This window comes from Grampus griseus (assembly GCF_964374135.1).
Source record: "Grampus griseus genome assembly, chromosome: 11".
NCBI classification, from domain to species: domain Eukaryota; kingdom Metazoa; phylum Chordata; class Mammalia; order Artiodactyla; family Delphinidae; genus Grampus; species Grampus griseus.
The window spans coordinates 83073518-83090363 of NC_139005.1; the positions used below are offsets into that span (position 1 = coordinate 83073518).

The 16846-nt window shown below is 43.7% G+C and overlaps 1 protein-coding gene across 3 annotated transcripts in view; it reads right to left on the minus strand.

Moving 5' to 3' along the window:
* The window catches only part of GNPTAB (N-acetylglucosamine-1-phosphate transferase subunits alpha and beta), an 85839-nt gene that overhangs the window by 22627 nt on the left and 46366 nt on the right, over positions 1-16846 (minus strand). For all 3 annotated transcript variants that reach the window (XM_082666676.1, XM_082666675.1, XM_082666677.1), the window contains 5 exons: positions 7459-7523; positions 7063-7197; positions 2438-2599; positions 1865-2044; positions 1475-1645 (listed from right to left, as the gene is read on the minus strand). In XM_082666676.1, the coding sequence (XP_082522802.1) occupies positions 1475-1645; positions 1865-2044; positions 2438-2599; positions 7063-7197; positions 7459-7523 (713 nt within the window). The remainder of the gene's footprint in view (positions 1-1474; positions 1646-1864; positions 2045-2437; positions 2600-7062; positions 7198-7458; positions 7524-16846) is intronic.

Here is a 16846-nt window from a genome sequence, read left to right on the forward strand (position 1 = left end):
ACGCCAGGTCTTAGTTGCAGAAGACGGGCTCCTTAGTTGCAGCTTCCCGGCTCCTTAGTTGTGGCATGCGAACTCTTAGTTGCAGCATGCATGTGGGATCTAGTTCCCTGACCAGGGATCGAACCTGGGCCCCCTGTATTGGGAGCTCAGAGTCTTATCCACTGCGCCACCAGGGAAGTCCCCTGACACTTTTTATTCTTAAATTAGGATTCCTTTAACAGAAAAACAAAACAAATTGAGCCTCTAGAAAAGGTCTGCGTTCAGGGCCATCCTGTGGTAGTTTCTCAGTCCTGCCCTGCTGATGGGTCTTACCCGGCACATTTACTCTTTTCCGTTGCTCAAGGAAAGGAGACAAGGACTCAACTTACGGGTCAGTCTTACAACATGGTTTTATAAATGATCTATTTTGAAATAAAGCAGCAACATGCCAAACTTAAATGCGAGTTCAAGAGCGTGCAGGTGGAAAGTGTGCACACAAGTCACTGCTTTTCTGTGACACTGTTGTCAACTCCTAAGCAGATTCATGCACCGTCTCGTCTCAAGGCTGAAAAGGGGGGGCAGACGAACTCTCAATATCCTTATATGCGAGGTCCTGTGATGAATTATCCAGCACAGCATTCTGAGCTGTGAACCTGTCTGCTTTCAGAACAACTGACATGGTATATGGTTGCTTTCTAAATTAAAATCATTTTTGAAAAATGCATTCCCCTTTAAAATCTCCGTATCTTTGCACGGTGCAACTACCTGCAAGGTCTTTCTTCATCTGGTTAACTCCTGTTCTTCCAAGCTCATCTCAGTCCCTATCCCAGTGTGACTTCGCTCTCTGGCACTCCGACTCCTCGCACCCAGGGCACACCTACTGGCACGGAAATCGCTGTACACAGTCACTAGTTTTGTCTGTCTCCCCTGTCAAGCCATAGCTTGACAGAGTTCTAGAACTTACAAGCTCATGGTGCTAAGTCTCCAACTGATCACTGTACCCTTCTAACAACACTACCAGGGTCTTCCTGTTCCCCCCAATACACAGACAGGAAACCTAGAGGCCAGGTCATCACCCACGACAGTGCTACACAGCTGGCACCCATATCTGTGCTCGTGACCACTTTCCCATCCTGCCCCTCAAAGCCAGAGTGAGACCGGCTGCCTCCAATGAAATTTCAGCCCTGTCTTTAAGCACTACTTTGAGCTTTCTATCTTGGGCATTTTGCTGACATGGTAAACATGATTTTGTGTTTCACAGTTATTTGCTATTTCTGCTGTTGTAGTAGCAAATGTAGAGTGGGTCCTGGGTGAGAATATAGGGAAGCGAAGTTCCTACTATAGTTTTCTCACTCCCTGATTGTTAACTTTCCTGAGCTTAACACTCAAAAATGCTTGTTTGATCAAATGTGAATATGGTATATATACTGATTTCCTTATTTCCTGTCTGTAACTTCTAAGTGACTTCTAAGCCAGGCATCTCTTAGCTACTCACCTTCTGACCTTTGGAGTGACTGTAAAAATCATCCGGCCAGACATCCTTTCCAAACATGACATCATCATTCAGGTAAATGAACTTCTGGGACAGCCCTTCGATGCGATGGATGTGACTTTCAATAGCAGGTGAACTGAAGGTAGGCAAGTGGCTCAGATTTCGAAAAACATCCTTTTAACAGAAAAAAAAGAGAAAGAGAGAGAAGGCGGATGAGAGGTTTTTGTTTTGTTTTGTTTTTGTAAAGAAGGGAGGGAGGGAGGCGAATGGAAGGATTAAAGGAAGGTGGAAATGGAGGTGAGATGGGTAAGAGGATGGAATCAGGAACAAGACAAAGAACAGCAAAAGACAGAACAGGAAATCGCAGCCTTGTGACACATGGCGAGTCACTACCTGGTGTGTGACTATTGTCACTCGAGGATTATCGAGGTTCAGCCAGGATGGGATCTGTCCATTGGTGACAATGAAAATGTTCCGAACCCATGGTGCGTGCCTCTCGATAGATCGCAGTGAGTACCTCAGCTCTTCGTTATCTTCAAAACGGCTGGCAGAAACGTCTTCATCCTGCTTAGACTGAGAAAAGCATGGGGCACAGAAAGATGTAAAATGCGCCTAAGTCACACCTGCCCCTCCCAGCTGTCCCTTCCGCACTCAGGGAGCGCCAGCAAACTTCCAAAGACCGTGTCCAGCTTTTACACATTACAAAAAATGCAGAACACTCAGCATATTTAAAACAGCACAACAAAAACAGCATTTCTTTCACACATTTTTTGAAGAAAAATTTCTTGGATCTGATTCTAGGTCACGTTCAATTAGTATAAACCAATGGCAGTGACTGGAAAATTAGAGACGTGCCAATCAAGTGACCTCTCAGTAAGCCCTCTTCCTTCTTCTAATAGTGACTCATAAATCTTTAATAATCAAAGCCCTCAATTCGGGTTCTAAAACAATCTCTGCATCCCTTACCTGGCTGATGGCACTCAGATCCCATAATAAATATGCAGGACTTATGGTCAGTTCCTTTCCATTGATGGTCATATTCTTCTTCGTCTGCTTATTCAGTTCTTGGAAATCTTTGGGGTTATTCAACTTTAGAAGTGCTACACTGGCCTCTGAATACAACTGCAACTATAAAATAACAAGAGGGTTACATGTGGAAAAACTGAACAACAAAGAAGAGACACCTTAAACTTCCCAGTTTGATCCTCGATCTTTAAATACATACAATACATATATATACTACATACTGTGTACTCTGCTATATGCTACATGTTGTACATATTAAATGTACACTACGTATATTTAAAAGATTAAAAGTCTCACATACATGTATGAAATAGTAAGCCAGTATCACCAAAAACAGAAGACCTGAACAGGCCAGACACATTTCCCAAATGATGCAATGGACCAAGCATTTAGAAACAAGAGGGAGTCAGGGGCTTTGGCAAATGGGACATCTCAGGCCCCATCTGAAAACTGCAGCCACTAGTCAATAGTGACAAAGGCTGCCAGATCTCTGGAGAGGCCAGAATCCCCAGTGTTACATGAAATCTCCCGGTTTTCAATGGTAGCGCAAATATTTCTGATTGGCATGCATTCAAACAAAACGCATCTGGTCCCCAGTTTGTGACCTCTGTTCTAGAATATTACCCATCTGCCTACACTGGGGAAAGCCCTGCAAGGTAACTTCGCTGAACACTGGTGGAGAGCACACCTGCCAGCAGGTGTCTAACAGCTCTCGTGCCCACACCTACGACGGGTGTCCTGGCTGCTTGAAGTGTTTCCACAGGAAAACCACCTTGAGGCAACGTTTTCAAAGCAACCATAAATCCAGGAGGGAACACCACAAGCACCAACATGTTTTACAGGCAGGCTTCCCCACCTTGACCAGAGCCCACACCACCCTTGATAAGTTTTTTGTTTTAACTCTGTATCATACAATTTCCTGTGAAAAGAGGCTTTCAGAGCTTAAAAAGCAGAGAGAGGGTTGAAAACCAGTCATCTAGGACAGCAACATCCTTCTGCTGAACTGGCTCTTCTAATAGGGCCAATTTCTTTCTTGATTTTTTAGCCTTCTTTCTTAATTTATAAAACAGAGCAAACAGTTACTTTGGGCTCATTCTGATCTCCTGTATATGCTACATGACTATATCTAGCTCATCTTGCAAAGCTTCCTGAGTTTATATAGGCCAGAAGTAGAGTTTATGTAGGCCCTTTTTATTATGTAGGCATTAACTCTTACTGCAAATTGTGTGTGTGTGTGTGTGTGTGCGCACATGCACACGTGTGTTGTCTTCCTGATTACTTTCTCTCACCTTAACAGTGTCTGGTATACACAAAGCACTCACCCAAGGTCAGCTCTCACTGCCGTCTCTATTCTGCCTCGCTATGTAGGGGACGGATGGGAGGCGGGCCACGCAGGGCAAACATTCTGTCTGTTCTATCTGGGTACCTAACAGTCTCGCTGCCCTCCCCCAGCCTCTCCTCCCACAGTGGCTCCTACGGAACCTTGGAGGGGCTCCCTGGAGTGCAAAAATCACTACTATAGGATAAATAAACGTAGTACTTTAATATCCTAATTTAATTTTAAATTTATTTGGAAAATACCCTTATCTTAATTAATCTCTTCTATCCAAGCTGCTTTTATTCTAGAAAAGTATTTTGAAATTTCAGACATTTTCCTAAGGTGATCACTAGGGCACAAGATGAGTAGGCAGTACCTGTCCTGAGATGCTCACAGCCCGGCCAGGGTCTCTGGGACAGAACTGAGTGCTAGGTGGCTTGGGGTCCACAGGCCTTTGCAAAGGCCCCCTGGAGGAGCCTGGGAGGGCACAGAGGTTCAGCTGTTCAGGTCCTGAAGCCCAATGTCTAATGGCCCTCCCTCCCACATGCCACAAGGCCCCTCCAATGTAACACCCCAAACTGAGCTCTCAGGGTCCTTCTGAAAACCTCGCTTCTCCCATGAAGCTCTGAGTGTGGTTAATGCCACCACACCCGTCTTTGCTGGTCACATCCACTTCCCCTTTCATTTCTCCTTCCATCTGCTCCAGTAGCTAATAAGTCACCAGGTCGTGCTGAAGGTTTCTCTCAGATGGCTCTGGAACCACTCTCATCACTGGCACCACTGCCAAGGCACTTGTGGAACCTGAGTGTCTTGCTGGGCTACGGCAGCAGCGGCTGAACTGGCTTTCCTGCCTCCGGCTTCCTGTTTAATGTCCACCTGCTACACCTTCCGCTCCCGTGTTCTGCAGACCTGAACCGGGTCCTCCTCCTCAAGACGCGCTCTGCCTCCAGGATAAAGTCCGGCCTCCTCACCAGGGGATCTTTCTCAATCTGGCCTCTGCCTAACTTCCCAGTCTCAGCATCAGGAAAATCCCCACCTGGGCTCTGGCCTCTGAACAGCTGCCTCGGTTCTCTGAAAAGGCCATTTACTTGCAAGCCCCTAGCCCTCTGCTCAAGCTGCTCCCTCCTCTCAGAAGGTCTTTCCCACTGGCTTCTCTGCTGGAAGAACGGCTGTTCTGTGCACGGCCCCAGCCAAAATGTTTCTATTCTGCAAAGCCGTCTTTGCCTGCAGTACAACCGAAGCCCACATGTTCTCCCAGCACTTTGTACAAACATTTTGTTTGGAAGCAATCACACCCAAACACTAAGTGATTTTAGTCACTCAGTTATCCTTAGCACAGTCCCTGGCACAACAGCAGGTGTTTAATCAACGCTCACTAAAGGGACTGGGAACCCAATGACTGGAAACTCCATTCTCCGGGTGCCCATAATAGAACCAGAAAGTGGGACCCAAGGAAAGAGAGTCCCTTGGAGAACCAGGCTTGAATACTGACGCTCTCCTTCTGTGCTTCCTCTTTCTCACTTTCTCTCTAGCCTCGAAAAGATCAGAAGTCCTCATCTCTGAAGCCAATCGCAGGTGCTGGCATCGTGACAGTGAGCTGCAATGCACACTGTGAATAATTGGCTGTACCCCCAGGAGGTGCCGGCCTCCACAGAGACAAGTCTGGGGAATCCAGATCAACCTCCAACTGGGTGAATGGCGGAGGAGGGGGCGTCCACATGTACCGAGCCTGGTGGTGCTACTGCCCAATTCAAGTTCCTGCGCCCTCAGCGTCTCCTGGCACACACCACTCCACACTGCCCAAAAACTCGTTTGCTGCGGGGTGACCACGACTTGGGCTGGTGATCTTTGGCAGGACACGCCCACCTAGCAGCACATGTGCTGGTCAAACGTACAGATGCGCATATGTCTATAACCGTAGAACCAACAGCTAGGAAGCCAAGAAGCCAAATAAACATTGGCTGAAATGAATGCTAATCTATGGTTTTATCTGCCCAAATCCATACTGAAAATAATTCAGGGAAGGAGGAATATAATATCTGTTTTAAAATAACTGCAGATTAAGAAATTACTCAACTCTAATCTAGCCGGGCATCACCATACTTCCAGGTACCATAAAGAAAGTTATGGAGGAAAATATGAAGAAAAGAAAAAGCATAAATGTCATTCATATTACCATGGTATTTACAAAGGTAATACAATGTATCTTAAAACAGTGAAACACTTAAGGGGAAAAGGAAACAAGTTAAACAGGAACTTTGACCGGCAGAGAGAAAACATGGTCCAGACATGAACTAAATAACCGACTCTCCCCGAGTCACGGCTCTCCCTGCCACTACCTCCACCCTTTCACCTCCCAACTGTTAAATGACATCAAGAAGAGCAGGGATTGAGAAGCAGGAAGCTAAACACAGTGGCAGAATTTAAAGCACATTTTTTTTGTAAAATCAAGAAAAGCAGAGCCTAACGAATTCTGAGCCAAGAACTTTATGCCCTCTAGTCTGAGAGAAGAAACATTCACGTTTTTACAACCTGGACTGTTTCTGACAGAAAAGCAGGCACCTTGGCATAAGGTCAAAAGGAAAGCACACCCACACGGACTGTGCCCTCCATGAATCAGACAGATGGCTCTGAGAACAGGAAATGTTATGGAAAGACATGTCACCATCTCCAAAGTCAACTCGCGAATGGCCTCGGTGGTCAAGCGTGAGGAGTTAATAAGTATAAATACTAAATATGTTAGTGGCTCAACTAGCTATTAATGAATGAAGGTTTCACATTATCAAATGTTCCAAAAATCTGAAGCATCCCCCCTCTGTGAGTGGAAGCTCTTCATAAATCCACAGGGGTCTGTGTGTACCTACCACCACATGTCTGATTTCCCCCCATCCCCTCCTTCCACGCTTCCACTGCCATCAGGGCTTTTGTCTGCTTTGTCCACTGCTACAGTCTCAGCAGCTAGAACAGCACCTGACACACAGTAGAAGCTCATTTGTTAAACAAATGAATCCTGCTTCTGTCTGGGAAACCAACAAACCAAGTTAAGACTCAGAATTTTGCCCAAATAAAGAGTAAAAAGGGAGGATCTTCTACAAATAAAGAGCTGTCTTCGTGACAACACTGTGACAGAATTGAGACCCTCTTTGCTTATGACTGTCGGCTATTCTATAACAAAGGGGGCCACAGAGAAGAGGCACGCATGAAATGGGATGTGCTACACTAATTGCTCTATTTTCTATGCTCTTACCAGTTTTATTTTAGAAGAAAGATTTTCTGGCAATTTTGTTTTCAGTTGATTTGTTTCCTTGAATGTAGGTGGAAATCCACTCAGGAAAGCCAAATCTTGCATTAGCACTAACCCAGGGACTTCCTTATCTGTTGTCTGAAATAAAAAAGGGAAAAACACAACTCACTTTCCACATCATAAGGCTGGTGAAAACTTACAGCTGAGAAAACTAGTAAATATCTATTGCATCACACAAGCTTCAAAATAAGAATATTACAATTATTTAAATCGATATTCACTAGTACTAGAAAGCTAGGCTTAGAGGAAAAGTAAACATTAAAAAGCCTCTCAAAGTTTTATTTCTCATACTTTTATTGTAATCTACTGCAAAAATACAGTTAATTTAAAGTAACATACCAAATAGCCCCTCCAAACTGTCTGTCTGCTGTTTCCTTTAAAAATTCCAGTGTGGGCATCTTCAACTACAATAGAGAATACAATAAACAAGCATGTTTTTAATGAATACTTAACTATGATGTCTGGCAGGACACTGTGCAAGGCATTTTGAGAGCTGTTAAACCAGTATAATACATGGTCTCAAAGAAAAGGTAGTTGGGGGAGACAAAATTAACCCATCTAACAAAAGGGGAACAAATGTAAACTGCTGTACAATTAAACGTTAAATTTTGCAATACTGAAGGAGAGACTTGTGTGGGCAAAAGAAACGTAGAAATGACAGACGGACAGAAATCACAGAGGTAGAAGCAAACATCAAACATCGACATCTTTAATTTAAAAAACAAAATTGTTTGACCAGAGTAAAACATCTGGGAGTGGTGGGTACTAGGAAAAAAAGGGCAACCAGAAGGGGGCTTTGAAAGCAATGCCAGTGGCATTTAGATTAACGGCAGGGAGCCACTTAGGACTCTTCTAAGGTTCCTCCAGAGTCACAGTGAATTCCTAAAATTCATCAGGTAATGTGATTAGAGCAGATTAAGTTGGGGGTGAGGTGGGTGATGACACAGCCCTACGGGGAGAGAGTTCTAAAGTGATGGGAACAAATGAGATCAGCAAACCTGCTGATATTCGGGGACCATGGAAAACAGGACAGGTTGGAAGGCTGCAATTCTGATCCTCAAAATGGGCACAGAAAGCAGGGTCTGCAGATTATAGCCTGCAAGATGGGTGTTGATCCCGAGCAAGAGTCTCTAATGTATCAGAAAAGTACAGTTGGTGAGCACTGGAGAAAAGGAAGTCCTCACAATATACTGTTTATCTTTAAAGAAAGTACTGGGCACTAAGAGCATGAGTTCATTATGGGTAAATTTATCAGATACACAGCTCACTCTGCCTCCGTCTGTCTGTCTGTCTGTCCCTCCCCATTGGTATGGTGGATTCTATACTGGTAAATCAGACAATTCGAATAGATGAGCAATATGTATTTGTACATAATCTCAGGAAGGCAGCTAAACAACACATGGCATCTTTGTGGATTTCACAGACACCAGATCTCAAGTTAGGCGGATTATAACCAATTCTGATCAGGGAGTGTAAAATTGTAAAAGCCACAATCAGCCTAGAGGGGAGTTCTGGAGGTCTGCTATAGGTCTGCTCAACAATCCATCAGAGTTTTGGAAGATACAGAAGGCATGCTTGTGAAATGTGTGGGCTTACACGGAGCCAACAGAGAAGCTACTATCCTGGATAACAGACTAAGGGTTCCCCAAAGTCCTTGACTGTTTGGAGCAATCAGTCAAATCTAGCAAAATAAAATCTCTTACAAACGAAGGTAAGATCTTTAACTTGGCAACAAGCCAAGTAAAAATTAAAAGGAGTACTTTAAAAAACATTTTTTTAAAATAAATAAAAGGGGTATTTGAGCATTAGCACATGTAAGATTTTTAAAAAGACTTAGGAGTTTTAGCGGACAGTGAGTTCAGTATGAGGCAGTAATGCTCAGGCCACACTGAGTTTCCATCCCAGTTTTGTGCTTTTAAGCAGAAGAAGAGGCTTAGAGTAAGAAGGGTGACATTCCCCAATACCAACCCATCAGGAAACCCTGTTGAGCTGACCTTCAAAATGTCCACAGTCCAACCACTTCTCACCACCACTCTGATCCAAGCCCCCTTCCTTCCTGCCTGAATTATTACAAGCTTTGCCCCTCCTCAGTCTATTCCCACCACAGCAGCCAGACTGATCCTTCTGGAATGTAAGTCAGATCACATTACTCCTCTACTCAAACCCTCTGATGATTGATTCCTCACCGCACTGTGACTGGAAGCTAAAGCCCGTTGTGGTTACTGAGGCCTGTACCATTTGGTCTCTGTGACTTCTCTGGGCTCATCTCTTGCCTTCTCCCCCTTGGTTCACTCTATTCCAGCCACACTGGCCTCCCTGCTCTTCTTCAAACATGTCAGACACCCTCCTGCCTCAGGACGCTTGCACTGGCTTACTTATATAAGTATATATGTGTATATATATATATACACTTACCTTATATATAGGGAATATATGGAGAATCACTCCTTCCCCACATATTCATGTTGCTGGCTCTCTCACCTCCTTTAAATTTTCACTCAAAAATCGCCTTCTTGGGGAGTCTGCCCTACCACTCAATTTCCCCTGCTCAATTTTTCTCTACAGCATTTATCTTCTACAAACTACATAATTTACTTGTACGTTGTATCAATTGTCTGGCTCCCTCTGCCAAGATGTAAATATTTTTTAAAATTTATTTATTTTTTAAATTTTTGGCTGTGTTGGGTCTTTGTTGCTGTGCGTGGGCTTTCTCTGGTTACACCGAGCAGAGGCTATTCTTCATTGTGGTGCACGGGCCTCATTGCAGTGGCTTCTCTTACTGTGAAGCACAGGCTCTAGGCATGTGGGCTTCAGTAGTTGTGGCATGCAGGCTCAGTAATTGTGGCACACGAGCTCTAGAGCGCAGGCTCAGTAGTTTTGGTGCACAGGCTTAGTTGCTCCGCGGCATGTGGGATCTTCCCAGGCCAGGGCTCGAACCCGTGTCCCCTGCACTGGCAGGCGGATTCTTAACCACTGTGCCACCAGGCAAGCCGCCCAAGATGTAAATTTGCTAAGGGCCGAGATTTCTGTCCATCTGCTCACTGCTGCATCTTCAGCACTGAGTAGTACATGGCACATAGTATGCGCTCAGTAAACACTTCACAAATGAAGAGTCCTGATCTCTTTGAAGACTGAACCACACTGAAACAGAATGTTCAATTCCAGTTGAAACACTTTTAAAGTAATAGAAACTGAAGCTCATTCTGAGAAGAGCAAACTAGGGTGCAGACAAGCCCCTAAGAGACAGCTAAAGGAAGAAGAAGAAATGTCACACAGGAAAGGGATTACACTAGTTCTGTAGGATCCCAATGGGTATAAATTTGATCAGTGTGAGAGAGCTATAAGGAGGCACTTTGTAATTCCTTGTAAAAGTCAATGTAGTCCAGAGGTAAAATCAAGTGTCACAGGAGGAAATTCATTTCCTAAACATCAAAGGGATAAGCCTGACTGGAAAAACCATTTTGCTGAGGAGACGCAGGCCCCGGCTGCAGCGCAGGATGGCTGACTGCAGGAGGACTGTCCAATCGGTGGACACAAGGGAAGTGGCAGGGTAACCGGGACAGAAATGACACATTTGAGAAGGAAAAAAATCAACAGATCTCAATGATTAACTGGAAAGAGGCTAAATGATTTTTTTTTTTTTGCGGTACACGGGCCTCTCACTGTTGTGGCCTCTCCCGTTGCGGAGCACAGGCTCCGGACGCGCAGGCTCAGCGGCCATGGCTCACGGGCCCAGCCGCTCCGCGGCACGTGGGATCTTCCTGGACCGGGGCACGAACCCGTGTCCTCTGCATTGGCAGGTGGACTCTCAACCACTGCGCCACCAGGGAGACCCTAAATGAGATTTTTTAAAAATGCCAAACATGGCTAAAATTTTTTAATCTAGATCAGGGTTTGGCAGTCCATGGTCTAAAATCTAGCCACTGCCGAATTTAGTATGGCCCCAAGCTAAAGACAATTTTGACATTTAAAAATGGTTAAATGTTTATACAAATACCTACATAATATCTGCCATTTTGCCTCTTGGCCCACAAGGCCTAAAATACTTACTACCTGGTCCTTTAACAAAGAATTTTGTGGGCTTCTCTGGTGGCACAGTGGTGAAGAATCTGCCCGCCAATGCAGCAGACATGGGTTCGAGCCCTGGTCCAGGAAGATCCCACATGCTGTGGAGCAACTAAGCCCATGTGCCACAACTACTGAGCCTGTGTGCGCGCTAGTGCCCGTGAGCCACAACTACCGAGCGCACGTGCCACAACTACTGAAGCTCACGCGCCTAGAGCCCATGCTCTGCAACAAGAGAAGCCACTGCAGTGAGAAGCGCACACACCACAACGAAGTGCAGCCCCCACTCGACGAAACTAGAGAAAGCCCGCGCACAGCAACGAAGACCCAACACAGCCAAAAATAAATTAAAAAAACAACAACTCAGCTTTAAGAAAAAAAGAATTTTGTGATCCTGGATCTCAATAACTAAGGATGCTAAAGAGTGAGTTTCTGGGGCTTCCCTGGTGACGCAGTGGTTGGGAATCTGCCTGCCAATGCACGGGACACGGGTTCGAGCCCTGGTCTGGGAAGATCCGCCGCGGAGCAACTAGGCCCATGAGCCACAACTACTGAGCTGCGCGTCTTGAGTTCGTGCTCTGCAACAAGAGAGGCCGCGACAGAGAGAAGCCCGTGCACGGCGATGAAGAGTGGCCCCCGCTCGCCACAACTAGAGAAAGCCCTCGCACAGAAACGGAGACCCAACACAGCCAAAAATAAATAGATAAACAAATAAATAAAAATTAAAAAAAAAAAAGGGCTTCCCTGGTGGCGCAGTGGTTGAGAGTCCGCCTGCCGATGCAGGGGACACAGGTTCGTGCCCCGGTCCAGGAGGATCCCACACGCCGCAGAGCGGCTGGACCCGTGAGCCATGGCCGCCGAGCCTGCGCGTCCGGAGCCTGTGCTCCGCGGCGGGAGGGGCCACGGCAGTGGGAGGCCCGCGTGCCGGAAAAAAAAAAAAAAAGGAAAAAAAAAAGAGTAAGCTTGTGGCCCACTAAAAATGGATGCGCCATGAAGGCAGGAATGTGCCTTTTCTTTTTCTGCGCTGTTTGCCTACAACAACCACCAACTCAGAGCAGTGGCTCGACAAATCTTTACTGAATGAATCAATATAATAGGATAGTCAAATAAAAACCTAAGTGAAAATTCAAAAACAGTGTTCAGAAGACTGTCATTTAACACAGATTTTACTTATACCAAAATTTATAATCTTTTATGTCTCTGATATGTTATAAAATTAGTGGAGATAAACCCAAGATTCTCTCCATAGACGTTATAACTGAGTTATAACTGCTCACATAGTGTCATTCTTTTTTCTCTTCAGGAGAAGTGTTATTAGAGTACCTTAATTTAAAGAAACCTCAATTTAAAAAACAAAGCTAGTGCGAAAGGAGCCAAGATGGCGGAGTAGAAGGACGTGCTCTCACTCCCTCTTGTGAGAACACCAGAATCACAACTAGTTGCTGGACAATCATCAAGATGAAGACACTGGAACTCATCAAAAAAGTTACCCCACAACCAAAGACAAAGGAGAAGCCACAAAGAGATGGTAGGAGGGGCGCAATCACAGTAAAATCAAATCCCATAACTGCTGGGTGGGTGACTCACAGACTGGAGAACACTTATACCACAGAAGTCCACCCACTGGAGTGAAGGTTCTGAGCCACATGACAGGTTTCCCAACCTGAGGGTCCGGCAATGAGAGGAGGAATTCCGAGAGAATCAGACTTTGAAGGCTACTGGGATTTCACTGCAAGATTTCAACAGCACTGGGGGAAACACAGACTCCACTCTTGGAGGGCACACACAAAGTACTGTGTGCATCGGGACCCAGGGCAAGGAGCAGTGACCCCAGGGGAAGGACCAGTGACAGCAGAGGAGACTAAACCAGACCTACCTGCTAGTGTTGGAGGGTCGCCTGCAGAGGCAGGGGTGGCTGTGGCTCACTGTGGGGAAAAGGACACCGGAAGCAGAAGTTCTGGGAAGTACTCCTTGGTGTGAGCCCTCCCAGAGTCTGTCCTTAGCCCCACCAAAGAGCCAAGGTAGACTCCAGTGTTGGGTTGCCTCAGGCCAAACAACCAACAGGGAGGGAACACAGCCCTACCCATCAGCAGTCAAGTGGATTAAAGTTTTACTGAGCTCTGCCCACCAGAGCAACAGTCAGCTCTACCCACGACCAGTCCCTCCCATCAAGCCTCTTAGATAGCCTCATCCACCAGAGGGCAGACAGCAGAAGCAAGAAGAACGACAATCCTGCAGCCTGTGGAACAAAAACCACATTCACAGAAAGATAGACAAGCTGAAAAGGCAGAGGGCTATGCACCAGATGAAGGAACAAGATAAAACCCCAGAAAAACAACTAAATGAAGTGGAGATAGGCAACCTTCCAGAAAAAGAATTCAGAATAATGAGAGTGAAGATGATCCGGGACCTTGGAAAGAGAATGGAGGCAAAGATCGAGAAGATGCAAGAAATGTTTAACAAAGACCTAGAAGAATTAAAGAACAAACAAACAGAGATGAACAATACAATAACTGAAATGAAAACTACACTAGAAGGAATCAATAGCAGAATAACTGAGGCAGAAGAACAGATAAGTGACCTGGAAGACAGAATGGTGGAATTCACTGCTGAAGAACAGAATAAAGAAAAAAGATTGAAAAGAAATGAAGACAGCCTAAGAGGCCTCTGGGACGACATTAAACACAACAACATTTGCATTATAGGGGTCCCAGAAGGAGAAGAGAGCGACAAAGGACCAGAGAAAATATTTGAAGAGATTATAGTTGAAAACTTCCCTAATATGGGAAAGGAAATAGTCACCCAAGTCCAGGAAGCACAGAGAGTCCCATACAGGATAAACACAAGGAGAAACATTCTGAGACACATAATAATCAAATTGGCAAAAATTAAAGACAAAGAAAAATTATTGAAAGCAGCAAGGGAAAAACGACAAATAACATACAAGAGAACCTCCCATAAGGTTAACAGCTGATTTCTCAGCAGAAACTCTATAAGCCAGAAGGGAGTGGAATGATATACTTAAAGTGATGAAAGGGAAGAACCTACAACCAAGATTACTCTACCAAGGATCTCATTCAGATTCGATGGAGAAATCAAAAGCTTTACAGACAAGCAAAAGCTAAGAGAATTCAGCACCAACCAAACCAGCTCTACAAGAAATGCTAAAGGAACTTCTCTAAATGGGAAACACAAGAGAAGAAAAGGACCTACAAAAAAAAAAACCCAAACAATTAAGAAAATGCTCATAGGAACATACATATCAATAATTACCTTAAACATGAATGGATTAAATGCTCCAACCAAAAGACACAGGCTTGCTGAATGGATACAAAAACAAGACCCAAATATATGCTGTCTACAAGAGACCCACTTCAGACCTAGGGACACATACAGACTGAAAGTGAGGGGATGGAAAAAGATATTCCATGCAAATGGAAGTCAAACGAAAGCTGGAGCAGCAATACTCATATCAGATAAAATAGACTTTAAAATAAAGAATGTTACAAGAGACAATGAAGGACACTATATAATGATCAAGGGATCAATCCAAGAAGAAGACATAACAATTATAAATATATATATGCACCCAACATAGGAGCACCTCAATACATAAGGCAACTGCCAATAGGTATAAAAGAGGAAATCGACAGTAACACAATAACAGTGGGGGACTTTAACACCTCACTACACCAATGGAAAGATCATCCAAAATGAAAATAAATAAGGAAACAGAAGCTTTAAATAACACAACAGACCAGATAGATTTAATTGATATTTTTAGGACGTTGCATCCAAAAACAGCACATTACACTTCCTTCTCAACTGCGCACGGAACATTCTCCAGGATAGATCACACCTTGGGTCACACATCAAGTCTCAGTAAATTTAAGAAAACTGAAATCATATCAAGCATCTTTTCTGACCACAACGCTATGAGATTAGAAATGAATTACGGGGAAAAAACGTAAAAAACAAGAACACATGGAGGCTAAACAATACGTTACTAAATAACCAAGAGATCACTGAAGAAATCAAAGAGGAAATCAAAAAATACCTAGACACAAATGACAAAGAAAACACGATGATCCAAAAACTACGGGATGCAGCAAAAGCAGTTCTAAGAGGTAAGCTTATAGCTATACAAGCCTACCTCAAGAAACAAGAAAAATCTCAAACAATCTAACCTTACACCTAAAGGAACTAGAGAAAGAAGAACAAACAAAACCCAAAGTTAGCAGAAGGAAGAAATCATAAAGATCAGAGCAGAAATAAATGAAATAGAAACAAAGAAAACAACAGCAACAATCAATAAAACTAAAAGCTGGTTCTTTGAGAGGATAAACAAAATTGATAAACTATTATCCAGACTCATCAAGAAAAAGAGGGAGAGGACTCAAATCAATAAAGTTAGAAATGAAAACGGAGAAGTTACAACAGACACCGCAGAAATACAAAGCATCCTAAGAGACTACTACAAGCAACTCTATGCCAATAAAATGGACAAAAGAAATGGACAAATTCTTTGAAAGGTATAACCTTGCAAGACTGAACCAGGAAGAAATAGAAAATATGAACAGGCCAACCACAAGTAGAAATTGAAACTGTGATTAAAAATCTTCCAACAAACAAAAGTCCAGGACCAGATGGCTTCACAGGTGAATTCTATCAAACATTTAGAGAAGAGCTAACACCCATCCTTCTCAAACTCTTCCCAAAAAGTACAGAGGAAAGAACACTCCCAAACTCATTCTATGAGGCCACCATCACCTTGATACCAAAACCAGACAAAGATACTACAAGAAAAGAAAATTACAGACCAATATCACTGATGAATATAGATGCAAAAATCCTCAATAAAACACTAGCAAACAGAATCCCCACAACACATTAAAAGGATCCAACACCATAATCAAGTGGGATTTACCCCAGGGATGCAAGGATTCTTCAATATATGCAAATCAATCAATGTGATAAACCATATTAACAAACTGAAGAAGAAAAACCATATGATCATCTCAATAGATGCAGAAAAAGCTTTTGACAAAATTCAACACCCATTTATGATAAAAACTCTCCAGAAAGTGGGCATAGAGGGAACCTACCTAAACATAATAAAGGCCATATACGACAACCCCACGGCAAACATCATTCTCAATGATTCTCAATGATGTTTTTCAGTGAAAAACTGAAAGCATTTCCCCTAAGATCAGGAACGAGACAAGGATGTCCACTCTCACCACTATTATTCAACATAGTTTTGGAAGTCTTAGCCATTGCAATCATAGAAGAAAAAGAAATAAAAGGAATACAAATAGAAAAGAAGAAGTAAAACCGTCACTGTTTGCAGATGACATGATACTATACATAGAGAAACCTAAAGATGCCACCAGAAAACTACTAGGGCTAATCAATGAATTTGGTAAAGTTGCAGGATACCAAATTAATGCACAGAAATCTCTTGCATTCCTATACAGTAATGATGAAAAATCTGAAAGAGAAATTATGGAAACACTCCCGTTTACCATTGCAACAAAAAGAATAAACCTACCTAGGGAAACAAAAGACCTGTATGCAGAGAACTATAAGACACTGATGAGAGAAATTAAAGATGATACCAACAGATGGAGAGATATACCATGTTCTTGGACTGGAGGAATCA